General features: G+C 40.0%; 1 protein-coding gene across 1 annotated transcript; it reads left to right on the top strand.

Annotated features, from left to right (window-relative positions):
* Nucleotides 1–13,500: 13,500 nt before the first annotated feature.
* LOC121995029 lies at nucleotides 13,501–14,334 on the top strand. Its single transcript, XM_042548881.1, has 3 exons — nucleotides 13,501–13,711; nucleotides 13,814–13,875; nucleotides 14,005–14,334. Exons 1-3 carry the CDS (start codon nucleotides 13,501–13,503, stop codon nucleotides 14,332–14,334), a joined length of 603 nt encoding a protein of 200 aa, XP_042404815.1.
* The last annotated feature ends 4,331 nt before the right edge of the window (nucleotides 14,335–18,665 follow it).

Here is an 18,665-nt window from a genome sequence, read left to right as displayed (position 1 = left end):
ATGTTGCTTTCCACGGTCTAGATTATGCTTCCATACTACCCCATCGTCTCGCACTGATGCGTGTATATTGATAAGGTTTTGGCCACTGGAGTGCATTAGGGAGAGGATGATGACCTTGAAGTACTTTTCCCAGCCACTACCAAAGGATGCGAGGCACGTGGAAAATAGTTTAATCTGTTGGGTGTTCACAACACGCTATACGTTGATGTAGGGGTCTCCCGAATGGAGAATAATGTGGATGAAACTTGGCCTATATGAAAATGACGTTGTCTGTGTGAGATCAATGTAAGCGATAATGGGAGTTTTGAACATTGTTCAATATATAACTAATGATGCAATCGAAATGTAAATGTATTACATTACTTTCTCTGGTAAATGTATTAATTTAATGTATGGGTGCAATGCCTTGTTGAAATAGAAATAAGTAGCTACTACATTATGTAACAGCTACTGCCAGATAATTTTAAACACCAAATTAATGATTTTTTGCATATATTATTGCCATTTAATTTCGTAAGTACATCGTCATATCATGAGGTGGTAAATTCAAGTGGACTAGTGAATACTTGAACAATCAGGTGACCACAGAAACTGAGGTCCATGCCAGAGCAGCTACTTTGTGGCAGACATAAATACCAACGTAGGAACTGAATTATTTTTCCCAAATAATACATTCAAATCAACGAGAAGATGAGTCAGTGAAAAATAATTTTGTTTCAAGTAGAAGGTGTAGCAGTTACAAATCAGTAACTACAACTGTAACGCCCAAAAATTCTCAAAATAATTATTAGAAATATCCTAGTATTTTTCTAGAATTTTAGGATATTTTTATGGAATTTTTAGAGTAGCGGAAGTAGCAAAAATAAATGGAGTCGTAAAATAGTCTACGCGGGAATTGAACCCGAGACCTATTGAGTCCTACGACTTATAGCTGACTCTAGTAACCAAGTGAACCCAGCAGGGCCATGCTGAAAGAAAAGGGAGGCAATTAAATTTATATTAGAGTTGAGCGAAATTACCCACTTAATATAAATAGGGAATTAATAAGTGAAGAGTTATTTTTAACGTAACTTTTCCTCACCCTCACCCTAGCCACGCCGCCCCCTTCTCCTCTTCTTCTCTCGGCGCCAACCACAAGCACACCTAGGGATTCCGTCCCTAGGGCCATAGGAGGAATTTCCAGCGACGTCTTGGATACGAGGACGCTCCCCTCCGCGAGAGGAATGCATAGACGCGAGAACATCGTCGAAAGGATCGTCTTCTCCGGAAATCTAGCGATTAGAATCATAAGAAACTTCGAACAGGAGGTAAGAAACCCCTCACCTGCAGTATAAGTAGCTTCCGTATGAATTTTATGCTTCATTTTAGCAGTATGTAGATTTTCGGCACAAAGGATGCTAACTAGCGTATGCCAAGTGTTCGATTAAATTAATAGCACAATTAAAATGCAACCTAGGCATTTTATTAGCTTGGATAAATGCAATAGAAGCATTTTCACAGCTTATTTAGTCTTGCTACAGCTATCATGGGACTAGATGTCCAATGGGTGGGCTCCCATAGTCGCCTCTAGGTTTAGACAACCTAGCTCTAGGTTCAGATAACCTAGAAAGAGCAAGACAAGCAATAATTAGCTATATTCAGTATTTTACTTTTAGCAATGACACTGTACCGGATTAGATATCCATTGGGTTGGGCTCCCATAGTCATCCCTAGGTTTAGATAACCTAGTAACCCTACTGAATTCGGGACTTGTAAACCCGGGTTTAGTTAGGGATGCGCGCATAGCAAGTACAGTTGCCGGGCCCAAACAGCAGCATGATTATGTATTTTCATTTATCTATGGTTAAATAGTTTTCAAAACTCACAAACCAGTTGTGTATACAGTTTAAACTCAGTTCTAGCTTAGTTTTAGTTTTAGCTCAGTTCATGCTTCAGCTTAGTTTTCATTATTGATACATGTGATAGTTCTAAGATCAGTTTTGCTTTCTATGTGTTGTATGTCATGTCATGCTTAGCATATTCAGAATGTGTTTCAAATAGCATGTTTTAAAAACATAATTTGCATCGTATGCATGTTTTAGTGAGGTAGATGGTTTCTTACTAAGCTCTTAAGCTTACAGATACTATTTTCCTTATACTACAGATAAAGGTAAAGGAAAGATGGACTAGCGGAGGCTGGAGGTCAATGCAAGGAAGATATGTGTTGGTGGAACGTGGAATAAAGATCTTAGGGATCTAGCCAGTTTTGTTTTAAGCATTAGAACTCTGTAGTTTTTATTCATTCCGCACTTTAGTTTGTTTAAATGCCATGAACTAGTAAATTATGCACTCTACCATGCTTAGAACATGGGTTATGTGATGTTAGAATGTTTCCCAGTCATTTTAGAACTTGTATGTGTGATTGAGGCACGAAATAGTGTTGAAATCAGACTTCTGGTACGAAATCAGAAACCCCAATCGATCGGCCGATCGATTGGAGGCTTCTCAATCGATCAGCCAATCGATTGAGAAGTTCGTACCGTGAATAGTAAGCTCCTGGATAGATCAGCCGATCGATCCGGATGCCTTCTGTCGCGAACAGAAAGCCCTGGGATCGATCACTGGATCGATTGGCCAGTCTGGATCGATCAGCCGAGCACAGTAGCGTGCTGAATCGATCACTGGATCGATCCAACCTAAGCTCCGCATACAGTAGCATGCTGAGTCGATCACTGGATCGATTAGACCATTCCAATCGATCCGTGGATCGATTGGGAGGCCTGGTAACAGACGGGAGACTCTTATTCCAGTTCCTTGACCATGGGGAATGTAATATATGACAGGAATAGTTTGATTACACCCCTTAGCACATATAGAATAAAGAAATGATAATAGTTTAGCCAAGTTTTAATTAGTACAGCTTCCGCACCTAGACTTGAGATGGTCATGGTGTAGTTTAGCACAACATAATGTGACGGTCCGGCCTTACAGCCTAGCCAGTAGACGGCGGGTCGTTACAGAGTGGTATCAGAGCGAGGTTCCATACTTCCTACACACACATCAGCATTGAACCTACAGCTTCCAAGTAAGAATACCTCTCACTTCATTATGTTTATTGCTTTCATGTTGTAGATAACTAAAGTATGCTTATCTGTGATAGTAACTAACATGATAATATTAGCTATGTAAACGTGATAATTTAGTTATGTATGTCCTTTGTTCCTTTAGAAATGGCACGAGGACGCCCAGCTAGAAGGGCACCAGCTACTGAGCCCTAGCACGAGGTAGGCAGTTCAGTGCCTCCTCCAGACCTTACAGCATTAGTGGGTCAGTTACAGCAGCAGCTAACTGAACAGCAACAGGAGATAGCCACCTTAAAGGCTAATCAGCAGAATACTCCCACAGTCACCCCGAAACCAAACTTAGCAACGCGAGTAGTCTTAGAGGTTCCACCAGTCCAGCCTGCAGCACCAGTAGCCCCAGCAACAGAGGCAAGGAGAGAAGCCTACCTGATCCAGTGGCAGAGAGTCAAGCCCGAGAACTTCTCAGGCACCAGTGAACCATGGGATGCTCAAGCCTGGTTCAAAACACTGGAAAGTACGATGGAGCTTCTGGACTGGCCAGAACATGAGAAGGTGAAGTGCGCCTCCTTCTGTCTGACAGGAGATGCACGCATGTGGTGGGAGAGAATTAGAGCGAAGCGCTCAGTAAGTCAGATGACATGGGCTGACTTCGAGGAAGAGTTCTTCGAGGAGTTCTTTCACATGCGGGTCACGAACCGTCACTATGACGAGTTCACTGAATTTCACCAGGGCAACCTTTCAGTGGAGGAAGCCGTGAAGAAATTCAACAGATTGGCTCGCCTATGCCCTGAACTAGTCAGTACAGAAAAAGAACGAGTTCGGTTGATGGTTAAGATGCTGAGGTCGGAAATAGCGATGAACGTGGCTGGCGGCATTCATAGGTCGCAAACCACCGAAGAACTAGTCAGCAGTGCTCTGACCACCGAGCACTACCAGCATAATATCAAGCAACAGAAGCAAGTCCTCTCAGAGTCCAAAGGACAAGGAGGCTCAGGTACTCAGAAACACCAGGGCCACAGCTCCCACGGCTCTAACTGGAAAGGGAACTCCAGCAACAAGCGCAAACCAGGGAGTTACCCGAAAGGAGGACCAGCTAGCAAACAGCCCAGTTATCCAAAGTGTGCTACTTATGGGAAATTCCGCCCTGCAGTTTGTCGTAAGGGCACACGAGGATGCTTTGAGTGTGGACAAGAATGACACATGGCCAAGCAGTGTCCAAACAAGGCCAGCTTTCCTCCACCACAGCCGATCCAGTACGAAGCCAAGCCAGCACAGTTGCATCAGATGCAGGCCACTTTAGATGGTCCCCACATCAGCCAAGGCAGACTAGAAGCCCCCTCAACTACGACCAATGTGAGGATCTACTCACTCATCAGAGAGGACGTAGCGAATGCCTCGACAGTTGTTACAGGTCAGATTGGTATTTTACCGCAAAATACAACTGTCTTATTCAATACTGGGGCAACCCATTCTTATATATCCAGGGCATTTGCAAAGAAATTAGCGATACCCCCAGAGGTACTCAGTAGTCAGTTTCTGACGACATTACCTTCGGGAGAAATTATGGCATCCACGCACTGGCTCAGAGCAGTGCCAGTCATGATAACAGACAGAGAACTCTTTTGTGATCTGATAGTGCTAGATATAACTGACTATGATGTCATCTTTGGAATGGACTTCCTAATCAGATACGGTGCTTCTATAGAGTGTCGTAAACAAAAATTCATGTTCCAACCTGAAGCAGAAGCACAGTTCGAGTTCATCGGAGAACCCAAGAGAAAAGCCAAGAAATTTCTCTCAGCTATGAAAGCACAGAGATTAATGGATTTAGGATGTACGGGATTTTTAACACATGTAGTCAATACCAGTCAGGACAAGGACCAATAGCTAGCAGAGGTCCGAGTCATATGTGACTACCCAGCAGTCTTCCCTGAAGAGTTACCAGGCTTAGCACCAGACAGGGAGATTGAATTTGAGATAGAGCTCATTCCCGGTACGAATCCTATCTCCAAAGCGCCATACCGCATGGCTCCAGCAGAACTGAAGGAACTTCATGAGTAACTACAGGAGCTGCTTGACAAAGGCTTCATACGCCCTAGTCACTCACCATGGGGAGCGCCTGTATTGTTCATGAAGAAGAAGGACGGGAGCATGCGCCTGTGTATAGATTACCGGGCACTGAACTAAGTCACGATCAAGAACCGATATCCTCTTCCCAGAATAGATGACCTGTTCGATCAGCTAAAGGGAGCAGTAGTGTTCTCTAAGATAGACCTCAGATCAGGTTATCATCAGGTGAAAGTTAAAGAAGGGGATATACCCAAGACAGCATTCAGGACTAGATACGGACATTATGAGTTCGTGGTCATGCCCTTCGGCGTGACAAATGCTCTAGCTACTTTCATGGACCTCATGAACAGGGTATTCAGAGAATACTTAGATAAGTTCGTTATCGTATTCATCGATGACATTCTTATCTATTCAGGAACTCAGGAAGAACACGCAGAGCACCTGAAAATAGTACTACAGACCCTTCAGCAGAACCAGTTGTACGCCAAGTTCACAAAATGTGAATTTTGGTTAGATCAGGTGTCCTTCCTGGGTCACATCATCTCAAAGGATGGTATTATGGTAGACCCCAGTAAGATAGAAGCTGTGAGTAACTGGAAAAGACCCAAGAACGCTAGTGAGATCAGAAGCTTTCTGGGATTAGCAGGTTATTACAGAAAATTCGTAGAGGACTTCTCCAGGATAGTCTCCCCACTGACAGCTCTTACCAGGAAGAACAGGAAATATCAGTGGACAGAGAACTGCGAGAACAGCTTCAGCGAGCTAAAAAGAAGATTGACCAGTGCACCTATTCTAGCTCTACTCGAGAACACAGACAGCTTTGATATTTATAGTGATGCCTCTAAGTTGGGACTAGGAGCAGTGCTGATGCAAGACGGCAAGGTAATCGCCTACGCCTCCAGACAACTCAAGGATTATGAGAAGAACTATCCTACTCATGACCTTGAGCTTGCAGCAGTGGTGTTCGCTCTCAAAATTTGGAGACATTACTTGTATGGAGCTCAGTGCAGAGTGTATACAGATCATCAGAGTTTGAAGTACTTCTTCACTCAGAAGGATCTGAATATGCGACAGCGCAGATGGCTAGAACTGGTCAAAGACTATGACATAGACATCCTCTACCACCCAGGAAAAGCCAATAAGGTAGCAGATGCACTTAGCAGGAAGTCCAGTGCTACCTTATTATCGCTAGCAGCCATGTCACCGCCCCTACGGAAAGAGATCACAGATTTCGGTCTCGAACTCATAGTTGGACAGCTCTCTACTATGAAATTAGAGTCTACCTTGCTTGGTGACATCCAGACAGCTCAGGAACAGGATCCTGAAATTCAGAAAAATCAAGCAAGGGATAGCAGAATCAGAAAGTGGAGAATTCAGAGTAACAGATAGTGGGGTATTATACTTCGGTGACAGACTCTGTGTTCCAGATCAGGAGGAACTAAAGAGGAAGATTTTAGATGAGGCTCACAAGACTCCTTATGCGATGCATCCAGGTTCCACCAAGATGTACCAAGATCTAAAGAAACGTTTTTGGTGGCCCGGGATGAAAAGAGACATCGCTAGATACGTTAGCACCTGTCTGACTTGCCAGAGAGTCAAGGCAGAAGATCAGAGACCAGGAGGAGTTCTGCAGCCTATCCAGATTCCAGAGTAGAAGTGGGAAGACATTTCTATGGATTTCATAGGGGGATTACCCAGAACCACGAATGGTTTTGATACCATCTGGGTAATAGTCGACAGGTTGACTAAATCATCCCACTTCTTAGCCATCAGGATATCCTACTCCATGGAACAGCTAGCACAGTTGTATCTCAAGGAGATCGTTAGACTACATGGAGTCCCACGAACCATTATATCAGACAAAGACAGCAGATTCACATCACACTTCTGGGAGTGTGTACAGTCAGCATTGGGCACTAAGTTAAAGTTTAGCACAGCCTTCCATCCTCAGACAGATGGTCAAACAGAGCGAGTAAATCAGGTACTCAAAGATATGCTCCGAGCATGTGCCCTAGATTTCAAAGGAAGTTGGTGCAAATATCTGAGCTTAGCAGAATTTGCATACAACAACAGCTATCAGGCCACTATCGGCATGGCACCTTACGAGGCTCTCTACGGGCGGAGGTGTAGATCTCCAATCTGCTGGTATGAGAGTGGTGAACAGAAAGAACTAGAGCTTCAGACAGATCTAGTAGCAGACACCACAGCAGCTATAGAGACAGCTCAGAGCCGCCAGAAAAGCTATGCTGATACACGGCGCAGACCTTTAGAGTTCTCAGTTGGGGATTCAGTGTTCCTCAGAGTAGCTCCTATGAAGGGAGTAATGCGTTTTGGGAAGAAGGGCAAATTAAGTCCCAGATATGTGGGACCATACCTTATCAGCAGAAGAGTTGGCAAGGTAGCATATGAGCTAGAGCTACCCCAGGAGATGTCAGCTATCCACAAAGTATTTCATGTCTCTATGCTGAAAAAGCACATCCCAGATGCCACCCAGGTGATTGAGCCCCAGTCGGTACAAGTCCGTGAACACCTCAGCTATGACAATCGGCCTATTTAGATAATAGACCAAGCAGTTAAGAAATTGCGGAACAAGGAAGTACCATTAGTGAAAGTAATTTGGCAAAGTAACACAGCAGAAGAGGCAACCTGGGAGACAGAAGCCAGTATGAGACAGAAGTACCCAGAGTTATTCTAAGTTCGAGAATGAACTTTTTATAAGATATGGGGATTGTAACACCCGAAAATTCTCAAAATAATTATTAGAAATATCCTAGTATTTTTCTGGAATTTTAGGATATTTTTATGGAATTTTTAGAGTAGCGGAAGTAGCAAAAATAAATGGAGTCGTAAAATAGCCTACGCGGGAATTGAACCCGAGACCTATTGGGTCCTACGACTTATAGCGGACTCTAGTAACCAAGTGAACCCAGCAGGGCCATGCTGAAAGAAAAGGAGGCAATTAAATTTATATTAGAGTTGAGCGAAATTATCCACTTAATATAAATAGGGAATTAATAAGTGAAGAGTTATTTTTAACGTAACTTTTCCTCACCCTCACCCTAGCCACGCCGCCCCCTTCTCCTCTTCTTCTCTCGGCGCCAACCACAAGCACACCTAGGGATTCCATCCCTAGGGCCATAGGAGGAATTTCCAACGGCGTCTTGGATACGAGGACGCTCCCCTCCGCGAGAGGAACGCATAGACGCGAGAAGATCGTCGAAAGGATCGTCTTCTCCGGAAATATAGCGATTAGAATCGTAAGAAACTTCGAGCAGGAGGTAAGAAACCCCTCACCTGTAGTATAAGTAGCTTCCGTATGAATTTTATGCTTCAGTTTAGCAGTATGTAGATTTTCGTCACAAAGGATACGAACTAGCGCATACCAAGTGTTCGATTAAATTAATAGCACAGTTAAAATGCAACCTAGGCATTTTATTAGCTTGGATAAACGTAATAGAAGCATTTTCACAGCTTATTTAGTCTTGCTACAGCTATCATGGGACTAGATGTCCAATGGGTGGGCTCCCATAGTCGCCTCTAGGTTTAGACAACCTAGCTCTAGGTTCAGATAACCTAGAAAGAGCAAGACAAGCAATAATTAGCTATATTCAGTATTTTACTTTTAGCAATGGCACTGTACCGGATTAGATATCCATTGGGTTAGGCTCCCATAGTCGTCCCTAGGTTTAGATAACCTAGTAACCCTACTGAATTCGGGACTTGCAAACCCGGGTTTAGTTAGGGATGCGCGCATAGCAAGTACAATTGTCGGGCCCAAACAGCAGCATGATTATTTTCATCTATCTATGGTTAAATAGTTTTCAAAACTCACAAACCAGTTGTGTATACAGTTTAAACTCAGTTCTAGCTTAGTTTTAGTTTTAGCTCAGTTCATGCTTCAGCTTAGTTTTCATTATTGATACATGTGATAGTTCTATGATTAGTTTTGCTTTCTTTGTGATGTATGTCATGCCATGCTTAGCATATTCAGAATGTGTTTCAAATAGCATGTTTTAAAAACATATTTTACATCGTATGCATGTTTTAGCGAGGTAGATGGTTTCTTACTAAGCTCTCAAGCTTACAGATACTATTTTCCTTATACTGCAGATAAGGGTAAAGGAAAGATGGACTAGCGGAGGCTGGAGGTCAATGCAAGGAAGATGTGTGTGGGTGGAACGTGGAATAAAGATCTTAGGGATCTAGCCAGTTTTGTTTTAAGCATTAGAACTCTGTAGTTTTTATTCATTCCGCACTTTAGTATGTTTAAATGCCATGAACTAATAAATTATGCACTCTACCATGCTTAGAACATGGGTTATGTGATGTTAGAATGTTTCCTAGTCATTTTAGAACTTGTATGTGTGATTGAGGCATGAAACAGTGTTGAAATCAGACTTCTGGTACGAAATCAGAAACCCCAATCGATCGGCCGATCGATTGGAGGCTTCTCAATCGATCAGCCGATCGATTGAGAAGTTCGTACCGCGAACAGTAAGCTCCTGGATCGATCAGCCGATCGATCCGGATGCCTTCTGTCGCGAACAGAAAGCCCTAGGATCGATCACTGGATCGATTGGCCAGTCTGGATCGATCAGCCAATCGATCCAGAATATTGCCCGAGCACAGTAGCGTGCTGAATCGATCACTGGATCGATCCAACCTAAGCTCCGCATACAGTAGCATGCTGAGTCGATCACTGGATCGATTAGACCATTCCAATCGATCCGTGGATCGATTGGGAGGCCTGGTAACAGCCGGGAGACTCTTATTCCAGTTCCTTGACCATGGGGAATGTAATATATGACAGGAATAGTTTGATTACACCCCTTAGCACATATAGAATAAAGAAATGATAATAGTTTAGCCAAGTTTTAATTAGTACAGCTTCCGCACCTAGACTTGAGATGGTCATGGAGTAGTTTAGCACAGCATAATGTGACGGTCCGGCCTTATAGCCTAGCCAGTAGAAGGCGGGTCGTTACAGCAACAACACAGACCAATTTCATGTCTATATTATTTCAAGGGTCAATTATTGTAAAAATGTATATGGAAAAATATTTGCCAATAGTTAAAATTGGTACGAAAAAGTTTTTTCGACCGTTATCTACTTCAACATGTAGCAGCTATTATGGCATAACTGCTACGGAGTGTAGCATCCGCTGTTAACAAGCTACTACAAGGTGTAGGAGTTATTACAGAGTAACTGTCTCGCAAAGTAGCCTACTACTGCAAAGATGTCAGCTGTTACAATGTGTAGCAGTTAAGAGTTGTGGAACTAACCAGCTCAACCCTATATTAATAATTCGGTGGTCAGTTATATAATTTAAACATAATAAATTTATAGATACACACCATTTCATTAATGGTAACCTACCACATCAGGTCCATTCATCCGTGGCGTCCATAGAATGACCACTCATAGCAGTTTTTATGACAGCTTTGACTACTCATAACTATCATAAATCATGACTATTGAAGACTTACAAAACCGACCTTTTCAGAAGCACACTGCCATGGACGCATCAATCCAACTATTCCCATAATGTATAGTAAGCGCCTCTGTATTCCTATATAACAGAGGCATGGAGCCTCATTTTATTACATCTTTTATAAATGAGTAGTTGGATTGACGCCATTTTCACGACACCACCTTCATCTTATATTTTATTTCATCTAGCCTACTTATTCAAGTGTTTCCGTCATGCACTGAGGTCTTTGAAATCCTCATGTACGCTCCATATGATGCTTGTCACGACGAACTTCTCCCAATCTCACTACAAGAAATTTTAGATTTAACCACACCTAATAGACAACAGTTTTTCAAGAAATTGTTGTCTTTTTTTCCATTTAACAACAGTTTTATTAAAAATTGTTGTTGTTCACTCTAATGTTTTTTAAATAACAATAGTTTTTCAAAAAATTGTTGTCTAATGTGTGTCAAAGACAACGGTTTTAAAAAACTATTGTCTTTTAGTGTTGCTTATGTGATAATATACAACAGTTTTATTAAACTATTGTCTGTTGAATGTTGTTCAATCTTAAAAGTGAGAGTTTATTTATTTAATAACCTACCCATATAAATCTAAACAATCTCATGTTTTTTCCCCATTCCTCCTCTTCTCCTGCCGATCTCACCGTCACCGCGATCTCCTCTTCATTGCTGACCTCCGACGCAGCCGCTACTGCCCTCACATTCCCGAAGCCACAGCCATCTCCAGCCGTCGAGGGTGCTGCCGGTTACTCCCAGTCACCGCCACCCTTTCCCCTCTCCCGTGCCCTAGTTTCCTATTGCAGTCGCACCGCCGCCATCGCAGATCACGCTGGCACCACTCGACTACCGCCGCCTCCTCACGCTAGGGCATCGCCATCTATTCACGGTGTCGAGCCCAGCCTGGCAGTGTCACCGCATTCCTCTCCACGCGCTGCTCACCCTGGAAAGACGCCGCTTCGTCTCACCGTCTCCGCCAGCGTGACCAAGCGGCGATCCGCAAGCGCTTGACGCTCCGGCTAGGCAGCGCAAGGTGTAGATCAGTTCCGGCAGAGACATTGAAGGAGAAAAGGCAAGTACATTCTGCTTATATGGGTATGGGATTTGGCTGGACTGGATAGATAATAGGGAAGATTGGTTCTAGGGTTTATTGGTAGGATGTTCGGTTTTATTGAGCTACGATTTGGGATGTTTGAGGTGTTCTTGTTCAATCTGTTGTTCTTGTGCTTTACTTCTTTTCTCTCGGATTTCTGCAGTAGATTTCAAAGTTTACTTTGCAGGAGTGAATGCTCATTGGGGATCTTTGGGTTGTTTTGAATTCTTATAACAGTTATTCAATTTTGTTGTGAAGACTTTGTGTGATTTACCGCAAGGGTTCTTTGTACCTGTGTGTGTTTGTGGATTGCAGAGTTCTGGTATGAAAATCGGTACACCAATGGATTTGGTTTTGGATAACTGAAGGTGGTATGCAAGATAACTCACTATGTTTTAATGGATCGGCTTCCTAATTTTGAGATCTATTTTTCTTTTCCATTTATGGAACTCTTTACTGATCGGATTCTTTGAATGAATTCTGTTAGGTGGCTTACTTGATGCTCCTGCTGTATTGGGCTTCCTTTCTTACCAAAGTATTGGTTCTGCTGGAAGGTTGTTTGGAATTGGTGATGGGGTTGTGGCCGAATTTGGGAAGGGTTGTTGATAATGTTTTGGGCTTTAGTGGTTAACTATGAATGGGTGGTATTGTTTGTTAGCTAGGTGTATTCTGCAACTAGGGATATGGTTAATGGATTAATTCTTTTCTTTATTAATGGAATTGTTTTTTTCTCCGATTTCTAAAGTATTTGGCAAACGGTACCTTTATGAATGAAGTAACAAGTGCAAAGAAAGAGTTGCTTTGATGCTATAACATAATGCTGTCATTGTGTTCTAATTGAATGCTAGGATAGGTTCAGTAAAAGATGTTTTGGTATTTACACCTATAGAAGAGTTTTTACCAACTTCTAATAAGTGAACGTATGCTTTTGGAGGAAGAATGTTTGTTCTTTCTACTATTGAGAGTTAATTGTTAGTTGTTTTACTTATCTTTCCTTTACACTAATTAGAATGTTAGTACTGATAGAATCATCAACCTCACTTTTAGCTCTTTTAGTAGCAGATATAAAGTTATGTGGTTCTTCCTTCTAAAGTTAATTCTGATCCAATAGAAAACTGCCTTTAGTATTTAATGCAACATGCTGGAGATTTAGTTTTTCTATAATTCTTTCTATACCAATTGCCACGTATGCTAGTTTTATTGTTGGAGTTTAGCTCTTTTATAGAAGAAATTCTTTCCGTACCAATTATCATGTTAAGTTAGCTTTATTATTGGGTACCTTCCTTTCATTATAATGATGTCTAAATGATTCTTGCTCTAACTGATGCTTGCAACTTTTCCCAAGTTATCTCTGTTTATTAATATTATGGCCATGTAGAATGTTTTCAGATGAAATCTGCCTCTCCGAGTACATCATGTATTAGAAGCGCCAGATATGAGTTGCAAGCTAAAAGCAGTGAGAAATTTACTGATCTTAATGAGATTTCTGACATGCCCAATGCTCTTGATTCTCTTGCTGAAACTGCACCTAACAGAGAGACAATTTTCATTAACAATGCAACCGCTAAACAATTTCCAGATGACTTCAGTAGCAATTTTGGGCAGGACATAGAAATGTATTATGAGCAGGTTCTCGGGCATCATCTATATTGTGGATCTGGCAACCTTACTGAAATTGATAACTTTTCCAGTCCCTTCAAGTTTTTCTCTACTCCAAATGATTATATTGATGAAATGGTTGGATTCTAGAAAATCATTTTGGAGTGTCTAGTCAGTGCAGAAGTATGTCTAACGGCATCCAAGTTGCTAAACAGATTGAACATTCTCTTGGGAATGGAATGGAAAGGCTTTCTGAAGCACAGAATCGTGATGTTGAGCTTTTGATTTGGGAAAATAAAGAAAATGCTGGTATATCAAACAAGAAATTGCGCAAGACGAGAAGATGTACTGAACAAGCTTCAAACTTTAAATCCAGATGCTACGGAGAAACCAGAGGTAATCTTATTCATGGTATAATGGCTAATTGTTCAATACATAAGAGAAGCCAATCTATACTGAAATTGTTTCTTTTCTTGTTGTTCAACTTGCCTACCACAGGTGCAATTCCAAAGAAACCGAGAAGTCTACGCACTCCTAGAATTCGTCCAAAACTTGATGAGGTAAAACCACTGAGATGTGCAAATTTCTTTGCTTGGTTATTTTATGTTTATTTTTTAGTTGAGTTTAAAGAAGATTTAATTTTATATTTTGGCTGCAATTGAAGTCCTTGAATACAAAGTTCCATTCAGGTAAAAGAGACCATGATAAATGAGGACAAATTCTCAACTTCAGCAGCTGAATCTAAACCCACATTTGAGTCTGAATTGCGAGATGATGCATCAGAAAACTGGAACATGAGAATTAGAAATTTAAAATGTGGATTTAGAAGGAAGAAGCACAATAAGATTTGGACACTCACAGAGGTGATTAAGCTTATTGAGGTGTTTCTCATTGCGGAGTCGGCAGATGGATTGAAATCAAGAAGTATTCATTTCCAGCATTTGCTTTCCGCAATTCTATTGATCTCAAGGTCCTTGATGCTTCTCATCTCAGCATGCTTAGTCAAATTTGATGCCTAAATTTATGTAGAAAATCTCGTGTTATATTATTCTACCTTTGTTTTAATAGTGTTATCATTTTGTTGGTTGCTTATGAAATTTCTTCAGAATGTTATAGATACTATTTTTGAATGTTAGACAATTGTATATTAAATTTTATTTTGAAATTTAGTATTTTGAATGATTTATAATATTGGAAAATTGTGTATTAATTTTTTTTATTTTTTTTCTAAAAAAGACAACGGTTTTTCACCGTTGTCGTAGATAGTTTAAAACTGTTGTTGAAGACCATGTTATTAAAGGTAGACGCTCAAAGACAACGGTAAAAAACTGTTGTCTTTGAAGGAAAAGACAACAGTTTTTCACTGTTGTAAAAATATTGTCTTTGCCTTCAAAGACAACGGTTAAAAACTGTTGTCTTTGGGCAACCCTTTTAACAACACGGCCTTTAATAACAGTTCAAAATGGGCTACGACAACGGTGAAAAACCGTTGTTGTTAGGATTTTTTCTTGTAGTGTCTTGACCAAATGATGTTGGTAAGGTTAGGTGGATTATGTAGTTGTCCATCATCCCCCCAAAATCCTGTGCTCGCAATGAAGACCCTTGGGAGTTCAATGAGGAATCCTAATGGAGTAAGCATAGGATTCATGCCTCCACGAACTTCTCCCACTTCTCCCATCGCCAACGAAATGACGTAAGGCAGGTGAAAAACAATAGAGGATAATGTGAGGGGTCGGGGGGTTCATATTACTGTCTTTCCTGTGTTCAATATTACATTTACGGCCTAATGGACAGACCTATTATTTTGTTGTCTTGATAATATTAGAGTAGACAATGTAATCTTTACAAGATTTACGGTTAATAGATTATTACTTTTTTGTTTCTTAGATTTGTTGGATATCATAATGTGGTAACTTAAAGTCTATTGACACATTGACTCCTGAACTAACGCACGAACAATGAACATGTTGTCCAAGGTTTTACAACTAGAGTGTGTTAATTGCTATATCCATCTACCAACTGAAACATCATTTCCAGATAACTCATTAAATGCAATCAAAATGGACGATCACAAATAATTGTACTATTTTCCAGATTCAGTAATAAAATGATATATTATAAATTGTAGCTACTACACAAGATTAGCTGCGACGGTCTGTAGCAGTTAGTGCGGCTTAGATTGCTACAAATTTTAACATTTTCTAAATATTAGATGCTACACACGGTAGCATTGAGTGTGGTTTAGCTGCTATAAATTGTAGCAGCTTATCAATAATAACTACTACAACGGGTAGCAGCTACTGAATTTTAGCTGCTACACTATATAGCTGGTAGTGAGGATTACGGAAATTGTGGAGCAGCTAATTCGGATACATAATCTGGTAAGGCCAACATGTTTGCACCTGGTAAAAACAAAGCTAATTATTGTACTATATGTTATAACACTACAACAAAAATATTAAAAGACAACGGTTAAAAACCGTTGTCATAGGCCCTTTAAACCCGTTGTAACTGACACTGTTGTTAAATGTGCAGTAAAAGACAACGGTTTGAAACCGTTATCTTTGACCACATTAGACAACAGTCATGCAACGGATTTAAAGTATTGTCTTTTAATACCAAAGACAACAGTTCTGCAACAGTATAAAACCGTTGTAATTGCCAGTTTTGCAAAAATTTGATCGCAGATATGCTTTTGACAACAAATACACTGTTGTCTTTCTTCAAAATTTAGTTTAAAATCATTGTCTTTGAATACTTTTCACAACGGTTAAAAATTCGTTGTCTATGTTGATTAGAAAATGCATCACGAATAGATAAAACATTATAATTCTTTTGCACACAAACTGGTACAACATATATACATTCACAAAAACTGTTTTCAACATATATACATTCAGTTGTCTTTTATACATCTTGTCTCAATCAAAAACTGGTACAACATATATGTACATTCACTTAAATTTATAAACTTCTACAATTACTACAAGCTATCCAAACATGACCATAAGTAGTTTATCAGACCATAACCACAAAAGATAAGACCATAAAATTAAGTTTATCAGACCACAACAATCTTCACGTACTGGTCTGTTTTCTGCATACAGAATTTCATAGACTTAGCTTGCAAACCCAGCTTTCTCCCTTTTCTGAAAATAAAATATAATTAAAGTCATAGAAAAAAGTATAAACATGCATGTATAAACTGATAATCATTGCAAACTGATAATTGAAATGAATAAATCTAATAAACCACTACAAACTAAATTGATAATTAAAACAAACAAGCTCCAAAAGTAGAAAACTTATCAACATGCATAAATAATTATAAACTTCTTGCAGCTTTGCATCTTTTGTACAGTAGAAACCAAATTGTGAAGTACGTACATAAATCTGGACCTTCTGAAATGTTTAAGTAAAAGAATGGCCAAATAAGCACGAGAAACGTTGCCGCTTCACATTTTCATGAGTAGTCAAGCAAGTGAGCATGAAAAAAGTTGATGAATATATAAACTTGACATTATATCTTAAACCATGTATTATGTGAAAGCAGCTAGATCGAATAGCTAACAGCAGCAACAGAAAGAAGGAATCATAGAGGAAGTCATGTACCTTATGTCTCAACATTACAGCAGCAACACTCTAGTAAGATCTCAAAGCTTGAGGATGTGCAGTTTGCATAAAAACCACAAAGCAGTATACTGAGCAACTACCTTTTTCATCAGTATTTAAGTCGCATGCACCCTTTCTGAACATTGCTTTAAGTTTCTGTATGCGTTCAACATTTGAAGAATTTTTTTCAATCAATATATAAGAATTGGCAACCACTGTTATAGCCTTGCATATAGCAAAATGAATAAAGCTCAATGGAGTGAATAGCTTCATGTAGCTGAAACCAAAAAATTGGGACAAGCATAGCTTAATGGAGATGATGTAAGAATTGGCAACAAGTTAATTCCAATAAACTGACCAGTCCTGCCCCAACATGATCACGAATGAAAGTTGCATCGATGTATCGCTCTTCCTCTATAGCTCTCTGTGGCAACAAGAGTGCTTAGAATATAAATTAAATACAATAAGTGTATAAGACAAGTTTCATACATTCATAATAGTCAATGCTGCTCCAACAATATCCTTTTTGTAGCACCAGTTATGGCCAACTTCAGCTTTGCAGCTTCTCCATAATCCTCTCTTAAAATAGCCTCATTCAATTGTGACTGAAATAAGGCCATCACATAGCATGAAACTATCAGCAAAACTAAAGCCACAGTAGTATGAACAAAATTGTACACTAGAACATAATAAACTTGACTCTAACAAGAGGAAATCAAGTTTGGTATATTTAGTTAAGCTTCGACTTCTAATTTAGTGGTGTTGTTTGTGCTACTCTCTTTGGGCATAACAAGCCAGAGTGACCATGGTCCAAAACTTTGAACAAGACTGATTTTACCAGCTAGTTGATGGCCTATACCATGTGAATCATTTTCATATAACCTTTACAAACTTATAATAAGATCTGAACTAACATTGGCATAAACCAAATTGTGCTAACTATACCAATTTTATGGATCAGTATAACTGTTAGAACCAGCTGATATCATTTCAACTCGTCACAAGTGAAAATATTCGTGACCTATACCATATGTTGCTTTCGTTTTTAAAAATCGTTGTTTTAAAAATGCACATGAATACTCATTTTCATTAGATTAGGAGTCTCCAATACGGAATCTGAAAAATGCACATATGAAAATATTCACCCTTGTTTTATCTCGTATAACAAACAGTAGAGTAGTCTTACGAGGACAAAACCGTCTCAGCATCACCTGTCATGAGGTAAACGAAAACAACTAAGCAAAACTCAAATTAAAAGTATATGTAAAAAAGTTATTGTAAGACTCAATTTGTTCAGGGGAATATGGTTTGGTTGAAGCAGCAATTCGCCAGCTCCTACTCTGCAAGCAAGTACGTGCTGAATTCAAGAGTAAAGCCAACAAGTAGGAAATTAATGGATAATTATGAAGAATATTTTACCATTTTTTACTAGCTATTAGCTAGGCCACAATCACTACAGCTGTTCTGGTTATGGAACTTGTTGGCTGATGCCTTCATGTATTCGTCAGTTAAATTTATATTAGAGTTCATAAATTTGAACCATAATGATGAAAAAGATGCACTTAAGGAGGAGACTTAATTTTTTTGAGACTTACTCAAGTGGGATTTGAAAACAAAGAAGCATGCACCAATTGCCAAGTAGCACAGCAAGGGAACAAGCCCCTTTAAGTAATGTGAAGTTCCATCCTGTAAAAGTACCATTAGTTGAGTCTTGCAGGAAGAATTTTGGTTGAATCCT

This window comes from Zingiber officinale, chromosome 6A, assembly GCF_018446385.1.
Source record: "Zingiber officinale cultivar Zhangliang chromosome 6A, Zo_v1.1, whole genome shotgun sequence".
Classification (NCBI taxonomy): Eukaryota; Viridiplantae; Streptophyta; class Magnoliopsida; order Zingiberales; family Zingiberaceae; genus Zingiber; species Zingiber officinale.
Note: the sequence above shows the minus strand (reverse complement) of the source record. Positions and strands in the feature narration are given on the sequence as shown.

Excerpts from the sequence above, each read along its gene's own strand:
- LOC121995029 (XM_042548881.1), top strand. The coding sequence starts at position 13,501 with ATGTCTAACGGCATCCAAGTTGCTAAACAGATTGAACATTCTCTTGGG. Across the intron at positions 13,712-13,813 it reads ATGCTACGGAGAAACCAGAG|GTGCAATTCCAAAGAAACCG; the intron begins GTAATCTTATTC and ends TGCCTACCACAG. Across the intron at positions 13,876-14,004 it reads TTCGTCCAAAACTTGATGAG|GTAAAAGAGACCATGATAAA; the intron begins GTAAAACCACTG and ends AGTTCCATTCAG.